General features: G+C 42.2%; 1 protein-coding gene across 1 annotated transcript; it reads right to left on the bottom strand.

The window, feature by feature from the left end:
- Positions 1-3,932: 3,932 nt before the first annotated feature.
- LMLN (leishmanolysin like peptidase) lies at positions 3,933-17,439 on the bottom strand (the record flags this gene model as incomplete). The annotated part of the gene is made up of 17 exons (XM_084264878.1): positions 3,933-4,027; positions 5,415-5,625; positions 6,333-6,463; positions 7,221-7,380; positions 7,868-8,000; positions 8,700-8,810; positions 9,440-9,516; positions 11,169-11,276; positions 12,676-12,793; positions 13,573-13,667; positions 13,922-14,027; positions 14,564-14,742; positions 15,629-15,742; positions 16,210-16,296; positions 16,741-16,771; positions 16,881-16,978; positions 17,284-17,439. 17 exons carry the CDS (start codon positions 17,437-17,439, stop codon positions 3,933-3,935), a joined length of 2,010 nt encoding a protein of 669 aa, XP_084121004.1.
- Between the last annotated feature and the right edge of the window lie 550 nt (positions 17,440-17,989).

The raw sequence follows: 17,989 nt of genomic DNA, 5'->3' as shown, positions 1-17,989 counted from the left end.
GTTCAAGGTCAGCCAGTTCTCTCAAAACAGTTGTCACATATCCAAGGTAAGCTTCACATTAAAAAGGCAACATTTGCACTTTGGATGTCTGGTAGAGTACGATCATATCACTCAGTGCACAAACAGACCCTGGTCCTGAGGAACCATACATTCAGCCAAGGGACAGCAGCGTGTTGCATCTCGCAGGGGAGAGACCTGGAGGCTGAAAGCTGCTCCTAGAAAAGGCAGGCAGGAAGGACCCACACCTCCTGCTCTGCTGGAGTATATTCAGGCAGAAAGATTTGCAGGACAGGAAGATTTTAAAGATTGAAGAAGTGGCCCTTGTAAGGGAGTGTGGATATGTCTGCTCTGAAGTGACACTAGTCGCCCTAGTGCACAGCAGAGAGTGAGCTGCATTGGACCGACAGTCAATTAACAGGGGTCAAAATTCTCTTGTGTTAATTAACCTATACCCAGTGCCACTAGAGCCTCCCCAAGTCCCAACTCACAAGGAATGAAGTGCCTGCTTTTCAGCATGCTTTTACTTGCTGCATACTCCAGCCAAAAGCTGTCTGAAACACTAGAAAAATGCATTCCTGAAGTACGGCTTCCTTTGACTTCTAACTGAAGTGATACACGCTACGGATATGAACTGCCAGGGTGAAAAAAGACAGACCCCAAGGCTAATTAACTTTCATAAGCCATCATGGAATGTTTTTAGTAATTAAAACTGTGGACATTATATAGTGAAAATGTTTCTTCTACAGACAAGCTCTCTGATTTGTATCTCCAGGCTACTTCCAGAGCTGCCTGCCCCTCTGCTGAAAAGATAAAGGCTTATTGGGGCAATATTTCAGTTTTCACGTGTTAAGAGATGCAATAGGATGGACTTGCCACAATACAGTCAGGACACCTGCCTGCAAGCTTTGTATTTATCCAAAACCAATCCCGACCTTTACTGGGGAATTAAGGCTACATAACTGACTGGTTTAAGCTACAACTTTAGCTGCATTCTACACACAGACATGGCTTATCCCTCCTACTGTACTGATTTTGCTCTTAAAAACCCCGAGATGTGTTTTTACTTAATTCATCACAAGATATGGAAGTTCACAGCAGGCTAGAAGTTTAAAAGGTGCCCCCGCCCAAGGCAGGGGGTTGGAACTTGATGATCTTTATAAGGTCCCTCCCAGCCCTGACAATTCCATGAAAGACAAACAGAACTGAGGTAGTCAGCTTCACTGAAATCCTTTTTGACAGTCACCAGTTCATTCTCACTTCAAATTGAATGAGACACAGCTCCTGGCAGCTGCAACACAGCTGCATCTGCTAACGCACTGACGGGATACAACACGTTGGATTTTGCCTGCTAAAGTACCTTCCCTCCCCGACTCCCCAAAGCCACGTCCAGTTCTGCAGCTCACAGCCAGCTGAAGGGCTGCACGTCAAAGAAATTACCACTGAAATCTCAGATTATTAAGGCAGTAAGAGTTTTACTTCGCTGGATTCACTGATGCAGCTACTCGGCAGGTACAGGTAAATCTGACCACAAGAGCTCTGACAGGAAGATAGACCTTTCCCTGTAGGTACAATGCACCACACACTCTTTAATTAACATGTGCAATTGGGAAGTAGGTAAGCATCGACTTTAAGCCATCTTTCATCTTTCAGTGAGTTCTCAGGAAGAGAGAGTAAAAGAAGAAAAGCCCTCGAGATAAACAACTGTGTAGAAGATAAAAAAATTCACTTAAATATGACAACTTTCACACTTACAGACAGGAGACCAGCATATCAAATACTGAGCACAATAAATTAACACCAGTAAAAAAGTTTCAACAATTATAAAGTTAACCAGAAAGTTCAGACAGTGCAAATATTTCACAGTAAGAAAAAATAACCCATAATTTCTCTTCAAGTATCAAAAGCATTCTTGATGAGTGATACCATTTAAACCCTATTATTGCACAACAGACAAAAAAATACAATATCAACCTCTGGGACCCAAGATGTGTTCTCAAACCACTATGTTTTCAAGGAATCAATTTACACTGACTGTTGATTGTGCATATATAATCAGTGTTCACTTATTAATTGGAGTGTTTCTTGATTCAAACTTGTATACACTTAAAGCATTGGATTGCTAATTTGTATTGCTTCTCAGAAACACCTATTTAAGGTCAGCCTAGGCCTTGTACAATTCACAGCAAACTCAGCCTGCAGTCAGGAAGGGGAACTAGCCCAGCACAAGGTGCTCTCTCTCAAATGCCTTCTGAAGGTTCAGGTTGCAGCTTACCTGCCACAACGGTGTTGTAAGAGTTTCTTTAAATAAATAAAAAGACAGAACCAAGTCCAGCAGGCACCAAGACTTGCTTACAATTACATGGAAGTCCTATCACTAAACAAGATTAATTGCAGCTAAAGCAGTTTTACTCCCTACCCCTTTCAGTCCCCTTTCATTTTAGAAAGGGATCCAGTCACCAGCATCTCTAACATCACAGCACATTTAAAAAGAGGAGCAGCATCTTTCCCCATATATTTGCATTCTCATTGCACTGGGCACACCTGCTCACTCAAGTTGAACACTTTTCTGAGAATGAAGGTTAACCTAACAGGACAGACCACAGAAGTGTTTCTTTTACTCCAAACAAGGGTTATTTGTAACACGTTATAGTCACAAACAAACAAAAACCATCCTTACAAGTGTCCTACAGAGCAGCTGTCCTTAGACAGGCTTTGCTCTTTTCCTTCCTGTTCTATATTTAGTCGGTTAATTTGGCACAAAGGTGTGCCCTCCTGTGGTTCAAAGTGCCTCATTCTCAGCTTATTACTCAGTCCACAGTATTGTATGTCCAGGAAAAGTAATGGAGGAAAAAGAGGAAAGAAAATAAAGGACAGATCAGACTTTTCTGTGCACATTCAATGTAGTTTTTGGTCTAGAGAAGTCAATATGGTCCTGTAAGATTATAGCTGCCATTGCTACTGGTTTGCCCTTCAAAAAAAAAAAAAGTGAGAACAGCTGCATTTATGTTCATACTATATAAAAAAGAATAATGCCATTATTTAAGAAAAAAAAAAACCAAACAACTAAATCGGTAATTGGAGAACCTGACCCAACTTTACAGACTGGGTGTCAGTGCTGAAGTGCATTTGCCCAGCAAATTACTGAGAATATTCAAACATTTGCTGTATTAAAATTCACAGTAGAACTGGCACATGCTAAAGGAGAATGGGATTTCTAGACAGTTGTCTTGGTTACCAGCCTGAAATTCCAATTTGTGCATGGAGGAAGGTTTAAGTGAACCCCAAGGATTAGCAGCTTTACCACAAACTGATATGAATTCTGAGAAGCCTCAACGCAGCAGAATCCAGTTGTGGAGGCAATTGCCAACCACTGGTTTAAGCCATTAAATTATTTCTTTCCCCCCATAAATTGTAAAAAGTGACAAAACAAACCAAAAAGAGATTCCCAGGCCTGTTTAGGCCTGGGTCATTTGCAGTGATGACAACTGTTTCACATGGCTTTTGACTAAACCACCGAGGTATACTTCCAGTTTGATGATGATTTGCTGCCAGTCACACAGAGGACCTCACAGAAAAACAACCCTCACACTTCTATTTCAGAAGAGTTCTCACTTCCAGTTGTGACTGAGTTGCCAGGTAGCCTGACACAGTTGGCACAGTGCATCTTGCTACTGTGTCAAAAAGAGTCCAAGGTTGCAATTCAGAAGAATGCTGGCACTTACTGAGAGGACAAGGTAAATTTTCCTCCTCTCAAACTCTGGCTGCTGTTGTCAGTGCCCCTCTGACTACTCTCTGCACCAATACTTGCCAGGAGAGAGAAAGTTCGGCGGAAGACAGCTGCCTGCAGAGACAAAACCCCTTAGTGCTCCACAATAACATGTGCAACTGGGTGGTGTGTCATCTTGGACCATCTTCTTGCCCCCTGCTCAGCTCTATGCACAGAGAAATAACCCTGTTAGCAGCGGAATTAAGTTAGCCATCAACAGCCAGAGGGTTACAACCAGGCTAGATGAGCAGGAACATAAATCTAAAATAAAAAACAAAACAGCATAAAGCTTATAAATTTTCTATTTAAAGAGAAGAAAATAACAAATACAACACTACAAAACACTGGAGAACAAAACCACATCTGTAGTAATCTGATTCATTCCAGTGTTCAAGGCTGGGAATTCAAACCAGCCACGTGACATGATTTTTCCCTTTATAATTAAATACATATTTGCATTCTTTCACTATCAGCAATCAGAAGAAGGAATGAGAAAAATTTATTGATGTTGCAAGGGAAGAAAAAAAAAATTAAAAAAAAATCAGCAGGTTCCCTATGGCATTTCAAACCCCCAGACTCTCAAAAGACTGTTTTATGGATACTTTGGATCTGCCTGGCTGTTAAGTTGTAAAAACACAAATCACCAAACACCAAGCTCAAGAGAAAAAAAAAAAAAAAAAGTAAGAAAAAAGAGGAGGGGAAAACCTAATACATGAACAAGGAGTTTGAATGGTAGGTCATCACACAGCCACAAATGTAAGCTTGCACAGATGACACCCTGTGCGTCCACACAGACATAGTGCTATATATATCTCTGAGAAAGCACGAAGCCAAATAGATGCTAGAAGATGCGAGTCTCCTAGGTTACAGCTTTCTCATGCTAAGATCTAACCCACAGGAGTCATTCCACCAACCACTAAAACGTTGAAAGAAAACCATCTGAACTGCTACACACAAACCCAAGCACATCACTGCTTTCCAGAAAGAATCACATGTGTAGGTAAACTAAACAGGTTTATTCTTTTCCCTTAAAAGCTGCAGTAGAGACAGCACATTCAGCAGTTAAAGAATTAGTTAAAGGTTTAAAAATAAGCCACTAGTGCAAAATACTGTAAAGGCTGTTCTCTTTCAACCACTGGCTTTTTAGAAAGCCACCTGTTCTTGATACACTGACTGGTAGTCAGAGAATTAAACTTTGTTCCTCCCTCAAAAAGCAAACTGACACCTCTTTTTCAGGTTCTGGATTACAGCATTAACATTGCCAGTGGGAAGTTACACAAGTGAGAACAGGCTTTCCACCAAGGCAATGATTTTGGAGGTTATGAGAATGATGCAGCCTTCAAAACACAGATCAGATTTACTGGAAGAGTGCTAGGCTAAAGCTACACTTCTGGGATGATTATCAGAAGGAGGCATGACATGAAGTAGTTTGGTTTCAGTTGCATTTCTCCTATGTTACCCTCAATCCCGATCCCAGAAATGAAAGCATGACTGCACAGCAAAAAGCAGAGCAACTCTGCTGTCTTTCTTCAATTCCCACACCTAGGATAGCAAGCCCATAGCTCTCCTTTCCTGCTCCTTGACAGCTTTAGTGCTTTCAGACATTTCAACATTAAGTTTCACTTCAACAAATCATAAGGAAACCTACCAACTGGTGCAGCTCTTGTTAAGTTCAAAGCTGGAGGATCCCGCTCTGGAGGGCAGGAGTCACAGAAGTCTGAACAGGCTGGGCAAATCAGATTCCCAACGTGTATCCAGCCATTCATCTGGATGCTCACAGTTAAAACCTGCCCTGAGCGGCTGCACAAGTACATGGTGTCCTTGACCCAAACATGCAGCCCTTGTGGAGAACAAGAAACCTTAAAATGAAAGAATAAAGTCAAGTCTGTGTTGTGATTTACCAGAAATGTGTTCTGGGGTTTGGAGGTTCTGTCACTGAGTAAACACTACATTCAGTAAGCAGCTGGTGTTACACCACAGATTAACTGCAAGTACTTTAATGCACTCAGACCAACTATTTGGTTGGAGAATGCTTTAAAGCACTGACACTACTCTTTTCATGCAATTATGTAGATCATCAACTGAGAACCAGTAAAATTCAGCTTCTGCTAAGGACTCCTTTTTTAAAGTTGTGCTGGTGTGGGAAACAACACCTTTAGTGGGATATTCCCGAGAAGGATAATGACATCTAAGTGACACATGCACAGTCCTTTCCACTTTTGAAAAATCAGGAGTGACTAATTAAGCTTCAACAACAGAAGACTGCAATGTAAGTATGCCAACTTTGCTGGGGAGGAAGTACCACAGAAGTAAGATGGACAAAGTCCCTAGCAAGCCTGGCAGTAACACACAAACCTCCCTAGAGGCCACATGCTTAACTTGATGCACGATCTAAACTACAGGCTTATAGCTGGAAGCTGTTTATTTTCAAAGCATGTCATACAATCTAGTGATTTAAGGCAAAGATGATCACGTGGTGTCCTGATGCCAAGCAGAGCCTACATTTTACACCTGAATTTTCCCTTCAGTGTTACTTTAAAACCTAAAAACCCCAACACATACTTACCTGATAGCACCCACTACCCCAGTCAGGGTAACTGAGTTTCCTCCTGCACTGCTCCATGACAAAGGCAGATTTCTGGATGAGACACACAGAGTTGGGTCCGTATTTCTCCGCACCGTAGTTTTTGGTGGGATCTAAGGCAGAACGAACATAACTGGACTGAAGCTTATTAAGGGATCAGAAAATCCACATCAACTTAGTGCTCTGTAATTAGTCACACACACACAATTCAAGGTTTGCTTTTGGAATCTTTCATACCATTAATCATCAAAGTTAGGAAATACCCTGTCTTGAATATAAAGTGGGAAGAAACCCAAGATTTAAAGGAAAAAACCAAAAAAGAAAGAAAAGCAATCACTTCCCATCACAACTGTGTGGATGTGTTTGGCCCCAGGGAGCACCAGCTGTGATTGCTTGCTTCAGGGCAGAGAGTGTTTGTTTAAGACAACTGCACAGACAAGGAACATCCTACAGCATTCTGAGCAACATAACATTGAACATTCATGCACCACCCTAGGAGACAAGCCCATGTTCTGGCAATTCACAAAGCTACTTGCCTTGAACAAAAAAAAAACATACAAAGGTGGAAAGCAGAATTGTTTTTCAGAGACCCATAAAAAGCCAACCACCCCACCCATCCCTAACCTTTCATTATATTTGGATCATTTGAGGTTAATTTCCACTCAGCTGTTACACAATCCGTGTGTTAGATGTGTTTGCTCCCTCAGCGTACACGGTAGTTGTGCCACGTTCTCACTCCAGCACAGCTTTTACACAGCTAGTGGTGTAAAACTAATTTCACATCCAATTAGTGTGGATATATAGCAAGTCCACTCCAGATTAACAAAAACAGTCTCTTCAATACCATGCTTAAAAGTCCTGAAAACTGACCTGGTTGATTTTCGATTATTCTACAGTCTGAGCTGCGTTGAAATTCACCACTTAAATGCCAACTGAACTCCTGACTAAAGGGACAGTAGTCAGCAATTTCCACTGAGCCACCATAATAAGGCAATTCTTCTGCTGGTACACCATTAAGACTGTCAAAATACTGCAAAACAGAACAGGTAATGAAGCAGTTTATGCTTTTAAATAGAATGCTATTAACAGCAACTAGCCATACCCATGAACCACAAGTATTTAAGAATATTTATCTAATGCAGAAACATTCACACTGCATGTATCAAATGCCCTGCCCCAACCCCTCTGCAATCACAGCATTCTCTACAATGAAACAGAACACATTTCTGAGTGTGCAGCTGACTGGGTAAAGAACTACCTCAAACAAAACATTCTGGGGGACCTCTGTTACTCAGCAACATTTCCGTCTGATACCTGCTTAGATGCCCAAGTGCCATCCTTACTGTTCTATTACGACTACAGGGCTTTCTTTCAACCTCCAGATTCCTTATAAGAACCTAAGCAGACACTTTTCACAGTAATTATACTCTCATTTCAGTTCACCAAACACAATAAGCTTGCTGCAAAGCACAAAAATTAACCCATTCAGTTATTTGGTAAAGTAAGATCCATTGTACCTGATATTCCTGAGGTAACTGTTTTGGAAACTTCTGCAAGTTGCACACTGCTACAGCTCTTTGGTCCTGTCTGCAGGTTAACTGCAAAGGATTACTCCTCAAAGTATCACAGTAGGGACTGATTAATTGCCTCCTAGAAAAAACCCTCCACATTAGATCATGTAACTGCTTTTCATGATGGAACTAAGCACTCTGCCAAAACGGCTCCCACTCTCCCCCACAATCAGTCAATCACACAAAGAAGCACCAACAACTTCTCTGGAGGCTAAGTATTAGTTGTATAGATATTCTTTAAATTAGAGAAGTCATAACATGACAAACAAAGATACAATGCACCCATCCCTTCAAAGACATCGCTTTGTAAACTTTAAAAACCAAAACCCCCAAAATATACAAGCCAAACAGACCCACTATATATCTGTGCCCTAGAAACCTATGAGTGCTGTAACAAAGAAGGAGGGCTTTGTTTTGAAGATGGCTATCATCTCCTGTTGCTTTAAGGAGACATCCAGTAAAGCAAAGTGCTACTGGCTGGCATTTTCAATTAAAAGGGACAAAATAAGAAAGCAAACACTCTTAGATTAAGCTCCACCCTCTCCCCAGGCTTTCTTATAGTACAAATGTATTCTACACCCCCAGATGTTTAGCTCTGTATTTATTGCACGGGGTGATTCTGTTCTTAATGCATTTGGCATGCTCCTACTTGGGTGCATTCTGAAGCACAGCACTCCTTGTTAGTCTGTATCTACCTCTTTTTACTGAATGGCATTTGAAGGACAGATGTGAACAAACATCAGGTTTCCTCTATTTTTTAAAAACACTGTATTCTTACTTCTGTCTCCTTTGGTCGATCCAGAATTTACAGCTCTTCATTACAAAGTCACAGCCTTTATTGCGTCCCCAATCTAACTTCTCTGCCATGCTGTAATTTGCTTTGTACCAGCTGTAAAGGTATTTCAAAATGAGAATAGAGTTACTCCAAAAATCAGTGTTCTGATTAATGAGACAGCAGTTCAAAGAACTTCATGCTATGCTTTAAGGTCTTGAAATGATTAGAAAAATGGAAACTGCATCCTTTTCTGCCTATAACAAAATATTTTACAATTCCACTGTTTTTCAAGTTACAATGAACTGAAGAGAAATTAAAATTGTATAGCTTATTTGTTCAACAGCAATGCACTGTGATCTGCAAAGGAACAACAAGGGTGACATTTCAGGCAATTTTGCTCTTCCTTCATGTTGGCTTTCTATCTGCAAGAAGAGCTCAAAAAAGAATCAATGTGCACTGCATACAACTGAGAGAAGACACATTAAGAAAACAGTATACAAACCTTACAAATAGTACTATGCACTGAAATGTTTCTTTAAGGCTAGATTAAAAATGGATGGGGTTTGAAATATATTAACTAAAATCAACATACTAACTCTTTGTCTAATGTAATGTTAGCTGTGTCAGTTATTTATTGTGCTGCAGATGGAGAAGCACCAGTGCATCAGTTCAAAAAAAACCCCAAATACAATGAAAAACAAATACAAATGAACCAAAGAAGCCTCATTTTTATTAATTCTTACCCTGTGTCTTCCATTAACGCCAAGGTGATCCTGGAAAAGACTCGGTTCTGTGTATGGGATCCAGTCATTGCTTCATTCTGAAAGTTACCAGTTACTATTAGTGAGCCACTGAAAATCATGACTAAGAAAGTGCTTCCTATGGAAAAGCATTTTACATCCAGTCCCATCTTACTATTGACAATCTAATCTCAACCTCTTTCATAAAAGAGATCAAAAAGGTCAAGTCCCTTCTCCACTCCACCCTACAAAGCTTCAGAACAAAGTCAGAAACCTCATTCCAAACCCCAGCTAAACCTTACTCAAGAGCTATGTGTACTCATTTTTCTTTAGGTAAAATAAAACCCTTTGTTCTTCTAACATATTTATCAGTAGTAATCACACCAAATCTTCTGTCTCCTTTTGGTAAGATGAAAGGGAAATTAATTGAATTTTCTTGTGCAAGTCTGATCTTTAATTGGCATAGAAGTTCTGGTAGCCCTTTCCAGAAGCAAGGTACATGGGACACACGACTAAAGGAACACAGCACTTCAAAGGAAGCTTTATTAATGCTGCAGTCTTCCATATCACTTAAAAAGCAAGTGATACAGAAATCTTCCATATCACTTTAAAAGCAAGTTCACACCATCCTCAAAGACCAACTCTAGTCACCTTGGAGTTTCCTAACTGTCTCATAACCAAAAGTGTAACACCCAGGTCTTTTTCCTGCTCAGTCATATCCATAAATACTTCAGGCTTACAGTGGAAGTCACTCATCCTTAATTATACAACTTGGGAATTTCTATTACCAAACTTCATCTCATTGCTATTATTTCTACAAAAACACAGACTTTTCCAGCCTTTCCTCTCCACTACTGTGGTTAGGAGTTCCCACCAGCAAACTCACCAAGTTTGCTACCACTACAATACCTAAGGACCAAAACCAAACTAGATGTGCTACTCTCCACATACAAGCTTTCTCTGGGAAGGTGTAAAGGACACCAGCAATTATCTCCTTTTTGCTAATCTTACTCAGTCCTTAGAATTTATCTTCATTCTAATGGCAGTTCTTCCACTTGGCTTTAATCTACTGTTCCACACCAAAGGTCAGTGAAAAGCAGGAAAGCTAAAAATTTTGGTCTCAAGAAACACACAATTTTCAAGGTTGCTTCCAGGAAAAGGTCTGTCCTGAAGTGTTTTCCTTCTTGTTCACCACAATGCACACAACAATAATGACAAAGCCCAAAATATCACAGAAAGCAAATTAGAAATAAAAATAGGCTTAAATATCAGGAGGGAAATAAGTGTTTCCTTCCTCACATGAGGCTCTGGAGTAGAGATGGCAAAAACTACCCCCAGGGCACATGAATAAAGACCAAGATAACGAATCAATAAAATGATAAAATATTTGATGTATGAAAGGCAGAATGTGACAAAGCTGAACTGACTCAAAAGAACACCCTTTCCCCTATGAAGGGAGCATAGCTTCTCAAAAGGTTAAACAGCACATTAGAGGCATTTACTTTTTAGTAATCAGCTTCTCAAACTTGTAATCTGAGACCCAGCAGTAAGGTAAAAAGAGAGACTTATCTAGAAACCAGGCATTTAAGCATTCATGGTTCAGCACTCTTTGCAGTATATTTGATACACCTGCATGTTCAAGGCCCCAGCAGGTACCAGTATAAACCTAAATATAAGTGCAGGGGGAGTAGACATTTCCACATCCCCCTCCATTCCTAACATCAGGACTAACCTCCAACAATCTCTTCTCCCAGTGATTGAGCTCAGTACCCATGCCACCTTGATTTTCAAGCTCCATTCCCTCTAGAATTGGGCAGTTAAAATGTTTTCGAGCTTCTTCCTAAAAAGAAAACATTTCAACACAACTCTCAAAATACTGAGGCAGACACACAGGTGCAGTCCTAATCTTCCAGTATTATCTTTTAAAAGTATTTCCACATTCCTATCTCTACCACCTTGTTTTCCTCAGGAGCTAAGTCAGCAAGTACCCCGACACCAAGCTTCACAATCTGTCTGCTAATCTCCTGGAAATAAGCAATGGATAAACCAGCCATGGATTTAGCTGAGAACAGCATGCATACAGTAAAGACCATACTGAAAAAAAACCAAACCCCACAATCAAAAGCCCCAAACACTGTGAGAACACTACAGCCCTCCTGGTGTCAGACGTTTCAGAGTGAAAACCACCACTTTTCTATTAGGAAGTTTTAAGTGTCAACTGGTTTTGCACAGTGACCATCATTTTGCATGAGTCTTAAGAGGCATCACAACCGCTGTGGTCTTACGGCCAGGCACTCAGACGTCCCCAGTGCAGCACTAACCCAGGAGCACAGTTACTGCTCTTCCCAGTTTTCAAAACAGAGGTAATTAAACCACATTTGCTCTATGTATTGTGTTAGATTTAAGACAAACTAAGAGATTATTTGTGGCCAAATATGATTAACACTGTAACTTATTTCCAATACCAATTTATAACACTTAGGCATATGTTCTGCTGGGGGCGAGGAGGAAGAGTCAGAGGTGTGGGAAGCAACAAAGACTGCCAAGAATACTTGAGGAATTTCTTTTTAAGCACAAAAAAATGTTAACTGCATTATTGTGTCATTGATTAAATTAGAAAAGGGCTAAAACAATACTTTTAAAGAAAAAAGTAGAAAAAAATATACTTAAAAAATGAGAAAAGCAGTGACAGGAGAGTGGTGAGGTGCTGGAACAGGCTGCCCAGAGAGGTGGTGGATGCCCCATCCCTGGAAGTGTTCAAGGCCAGGTTGGATGGGGCCCTGGGCAGCCTTGTGTAGATCCAGGCCCGGAGGTTGGTGGCCCTGCCTGTGGCAGGGGGGTTGGAGCTCTATGATCCTTGGGGTCCCTTCCAACCCATGCCATTCTATGATTCTACGATTCTGGACAATGCTATCTGTTAAGGCAACAGGAATACTGGGTGTTTAAGTCTGTATGAAAACATCTAAAGAGCGGCATTAAGGAATCTAACATCAACTTTGCTTAACCTTTTCGAATTTAATGTCCCAGTCCCTTTGTCATCCCTTACTATGTCAATTTATTTATTTCTTACTGTATCTGTCAATCATTTCCCACTTCAATTCGGATAAGCCCTCTCAACTAATCATACCATCTTAACCGCACAGTCTTTGGGGCACATTTCAGGAAAAGAGTATACAATGTCAGGTTATTACTTCTTAAAGAATAAGGAGTATAAGTTCAAGTTAATCTTCTGCACTTACAACAACCCGAGGAGTTATCAGGAGGTTAACAGCATGGCGCAGCATTTTGCCACCACGTACGTCCCACAACCTCACCGCTTTATGAACGACTTTATTGCTCCACTGATACAAACCTAGACTGCAAGGACAACATTTTGGTTACGAGCCTTTCCTGCAAACACACACTGCTGTAGAAAGATTTATCTCTGTCAGAAACAGAATCATGAATAATCTCTGTACTTCCTCAGCCTTTCTGAAATTAGATTTAATTATGCAGCATTTCACCTTCGTGAGATATGCTCTGATTTAATGAGACAAAGTCAGATTACTGAAAAGATGTCTGTTTTCTGTAGTTATCAGAAGTGTAAGAAATCAAAGTCCTCAGAATTTCTATTATAAAAAGGAAAGCAAACCCAAGCCCAAAAAGCTCTCTACCCTTCCACATAAAAAAACCCAAAACTGAGAAAGTTTCTATTAGCAATTAAATGAAGAAAAAACATTCTAACTGTTCATTCCATAACAAGTCAGAAAAATCACCCAGCAGACTACACACATTGTCAGTTCTGCAAAACCATAAACCTGGAATGATATTTGCCTTAGATACGCATTGCACTGACATTAGACAGACTACAGAAAATACAAGTCTCAGTTTAGTCAGGTGTTAAGAAAGCATTAAAATTTAAGCACAGGCAGTTTTAATGCTTAACTTCAAGCCTCCTGATAAATGGACTCCTGCCTTAGTTTGGAATATATGTGGATGGTGTATGTGCTTAATGCCAATGTAAAGAAAGATTAAAAAAAAACCCAGCTGCACCAATGATTGAACATAATCAAGGCAAGCATTCCAGTAGAGGAATGAAGTTGACAGCAAGAACACATCCTTCAATGGGAATATGAGAAGTCCAAAAAACAAAGTACCTTTCATTAAAAAGAGGGAACCCATCTGCATATCTTGCTGTCAAAGGTTTTCCATCGTCATCACGGTAAAATGCAAACAGTCCAGCAGAGAAACCCTTCAAGTTAAACCAAGCACATGGAAATCCTTAGTCAGATACTCACATACCAGGTCAAATGCCATGATGAGTTATCACATCCACAGCAGACACACTGCACCTGTACCACACCTCAAGCCAATTAACACACAAACTGAGGGAGGCAAAGCAAGAGCTTTCCTCCACCAAACACCCTTCTCTTGCAACAAGCTGCAGATATGCAAGGAAGCAGATACAAATTTCAAGGAAACATGTTTTATAACATCAACCCTTACCAGTGCATGAATAATCTCATGTTTCACCGTAGACAACATGCCAACAAATTCCTGAGCTTGTGTTGAAATCATGTTTGGACACAAGTTGGCATATCCTGCTATGGGCCTGAAAGACAGTTTTGAAATTAGATTGTAGAATATTTAAAAGAAAGGGGAAATTAACATAAGTGCTTGTAAAAACAATTTCCCCAGTCATTAATAAGTAGACTGTTAAGAGCACAGTGACTAGTTTGCTGCTGAAATGGGGAGAGGCGAGATCAGTCTCTGCACAGGGGGTTAGTGACAGCAGTACAGGAAACCCAAATTCTAGGTAAGGCACTGTAGAGGTACAAAGTGTCTTGTTACAATGGCTACAACGAAACTAGAAGCAAAAGCAACATAGATAAGGCCCACATGATGTTTAAGCAATACCAGTGGAGGATCAGCTTGGACTTAAATGCCTCAGCTTTGCCAGTTAAGCATGAGTTGTTGGTTTTGTGGTTTTACATATAGTGCGTGCCTCTTTCCATAAGAACATCTACTTTGCTGCACTATGCAAGACAAGCCAACAAGCTCCATGTCTAAACAATTAAAACCTTGAAGATTTAATTAAAAAAAAACCCCCAACCAAACAAAAGAGGTTGGACCAGAGCAAATACTTGCCTGTCCATTTCAGCTTCCAGTTGGCAGTAGGCCGCATAGGCAATGATGTTTTCATGGCCACACCTTTCAGTAGTGAGGGCACTAACGTACAGTACAAAGTCAGCATCTCGAACCCCTTCTTGGTCAGGTAAGCCAGTGGGTCCACAGTGCCATTCATTCTCTTTGTAAACCCTGCATTGCTTTGACAATGTTCAAACAGAACAATTAGTACACATGAGCCATGGCAGAAGTTTTGCATAACAAAATTCAGTTAGCCTGAAGCCAAAAACATCCTGTTGCAAGACAGCAGACAATGAGAAAACTCCCTATGAAAACAGTAAAGAAAACCAGAGCTGAGGGAAAACTTTCAAATGACTAGCTCTTTTGATTTATTAGACATCAGGAAGGTGGCAGCTTCTGGAGTAAAAGAAACAAACAAGAAAAGCCCACATAAAAAAGCAATCAAAACACCACCACAGATAAATATCCTTAAATTGACACCCTTTGTTTCCTAGAAATTAAAAAAGAAGTCTCACAGAAATAGCACATGCAAGCAGCAATTGCATTTCACGTGTATCCTCATACATTTTTAATACTGCAGTTAAAACTTAAAGCTAAGAGAAAGAAAGAAATCCACTGATCACATTCTGTGGTTAAATCAGAAATTCATGTGAGAAAACAAGTTGGAAGCCTATTTCCCTCACTGTGCTCCTGGTTTAGTGGATAACCTCCTCAAGGAAGGTCTTAAAAAGAAAATAATCAAAGCTTATTAGTTCTGAGGAAATCTGACACATTGCCCAAGGTGAATAATGAAGTGACTAGTAGGAATTTAACAAGCACTGAACATCATCCTCTCTGTACGGTTTACTGTAACACAGGCTTAGAGAACAGTAAACAGTCTGGTTTTACTTGACCTTTGGTTCAACAGCATAAACCAAGTTCAAGTTGTTCTATTCTGTCAGTCAAGTTTAGTGATCTCGCACGAACAGGACACTTATGGGCAGTTAGTGATGTTAACCTTTTAAATTCGTTTCCATCAACATTAATATCTCTTAAGTTAAGAAGCACTAGGGTGGCTTAGCTTACCTGGAGATGTTTCTCAGGAACTATAACTGGCCCACACCTTGTATGGTCTGCACAGGCTCCTTGGCAGTATCTGTGAGGGTCAGCTTTCCTCCTTAAATATTGGTTTGTTGCACACTGCCTTCAATCAAACATGAAAGACAGTCAACAGTGTTTTGTAATTACAAAGAAGCTGTAGAATAGTCTTGCAGCACCCAACAGCACTGCAATGGAGATATTTAATATAACTTCCATGAGGAGAAGTGTTATTTACCCTGCTCTGGAAGACACAATGTTTCCAGATGTTAATGGAGCATCCACGGGTTTACAGAGACTAGCAAAAGGTTCATAAAGGAGGGTACACATAAAAGGAAACAGGCAGCACATATGACCTTTAAAATCTCTGACATAACAAATATAGGGGTTGATCGTGGAAAGTGGGAGATTCATGCATTCTCACTAAATAGCACCTGCTACCACCACTGGGTCAGGCAGGTCACTGGCCTGATTCAGGAGGGCATTTCTCACACTCCTATTCACTTTAAAGGCTATACAATGCAATATTAAATATCAAATACAGGAAGTGATCTTCAACAAATGTCCACATACCTGCTCAGCAATATAGTACCCGTGGCTTTGCGCACTTGAAAGGTCTTCTCCAGGTAAGATATAGCTTGTGGGAAAAGCTTGTTCTGAACAGAAGGAAAATAAAAGTCACCCAGTAGCAGTGCAGACCTAACTCACCTTAAAAGCATTAACTGCCAAGTTACATGAAACTCACTAAATGTTGTGGTACAGCAGAAGAGGGGAAACCCAGACTCCAATATTTATGATATCTTGGTTTTGAAATAAGAAGATTTAAAAGGAGCCAGTACTTATTTGAACACACAAGAGGCTTTAAAAACTGTATACGTATTGCTTACTGAAAACTTTGCACCTTGGAAAGCAGCAAAAATCTGTCAAGCAGCATTCAGCAGCCCAGTGGAAGTGCTCAGAAGGGCAGCATAACCTGTACACAAAGCCTCAGTTTCCCAGGCTCCAGGATATGAAACTGGCAGCACTCAAAGCCTTTAATTACTCTTGTCTTCATTGATCCAATAAGATACAAACACAAAGGGGAAGCAGAGGTGATGTACCTTTATAAGGTGCCTTTTCTCAGGTAGTAAACTAGAGTTTAAAGAAAAAAAGAAAAGCTTTGTTAGCAGGATTTACATTCTATGGGGAAAAAAGAGTTACTACGTCATTCTGACTCCCCGAATTACTGCATTATACTCACTCTTCAACGCTTCTGTCATATACGGTCTTAATTCTCAGCTGTTGGCCCACGTTTCTCTTCAAGACGTGATTTTCCTTCAGAGGAACCTGATAGACAACCTGGCAGGGAGAGGAAGGCAGCGGGTCAGGCGGCTCAGGCGGCTCAAGCACCGCCGCGCCCCCGACCCGCCGCCCCTCCCGGCCTGCGAGAGCCTCTCCTCACGCACGGCCCCTTCCCGCCCTTCCCCTCACACACCGCCCCGCTCCCGCCCGCCCGCCGCCACGGACGGGAGCCCACCCGGCCCGGCCTGCGCCAGCCCCGCGGGGCCAAACGGACGCTCCCCCCCCCAACGGGGCCGGGAAACGAGGGACCCGGGGGACCCCGCCGCCCGCCGCCGCCCGAGGACGCCCCGCGGCAGCCCCACCTCCTCGTCGCGGGGCACACGGTGGTGGCAGGACGAGGAGGAGAGAAAAGGGGCGGCGGCGCGGCCGCAGCCCAGCGGCAGCAGCGCAGCGATGAAAGCGGCGAGCAGCGGCCACCGGCGAGACCGGACGCGCCCGCCGCCCGGCCCGGCAGCCATCTTTAGCCGCCCCTTCCGCCGCTGCGCCCGATCGCGCGTCCACCAATAGGCGAGCGGGGAGCGCGGGAGAGACGAGCGCTTCTGATTGGTCCTCTCCCAAGAGGGGCGGAGCGGGAGGGCGCCGAGGTAGCTGAAGGTGGTGCGGGCGCCGTGCCGCCTGAGGCAGCGCAGCGCGGTGAGGTGCGGTCCAGCTCTCTGCGCGGCGGAGCGGGGCAGCAAGGGGCCGCGGAGCGCAGCATCACGTTGCTACGTGAGATCGGCTGAATCCGCCGGGGCGGCGGCTGTCCTGATGCTATGAATGCCGGTTTTGGGGTGAGGGCCAAGTCCCCACAGATCAGCGAGCTCTCTCCCCACCCCGCCCCGAGACCGAGCTCCTTGCGCTGGGAGCCCTGACCTTGACAAGGGTGATCCAGGCTGAGAGGCCCAAGTTCTGCTGCCTGGCGGCGAAGGTCCTGCCGCGGCCAGCCCAACCCAAGGCTCGGGTCTGGGGTTTCGTTCTTCATGTGCTTGCTCTCAGCCTGCCGGGCCGCAGGCACACCCAGGCTTCCTG

Source organism: Gallinula chloropus (assembly GCF_964237585.1).
Source record: "Gallinula chloropus genome assembly, chromosome: 5".
Classification (NCBI taxonomy): domain Eukaryota; kingdom Metazoa; phylum Chordata; class Aves; order Gruiformes; family Rallidae; genus Gallinula; species Gallinula chloropus.
The sequence above is the reverse complement of the archived record's forward strand: the minus strand, read 5'-3'. Positions and strand labels throughout refer to the sequence as shown.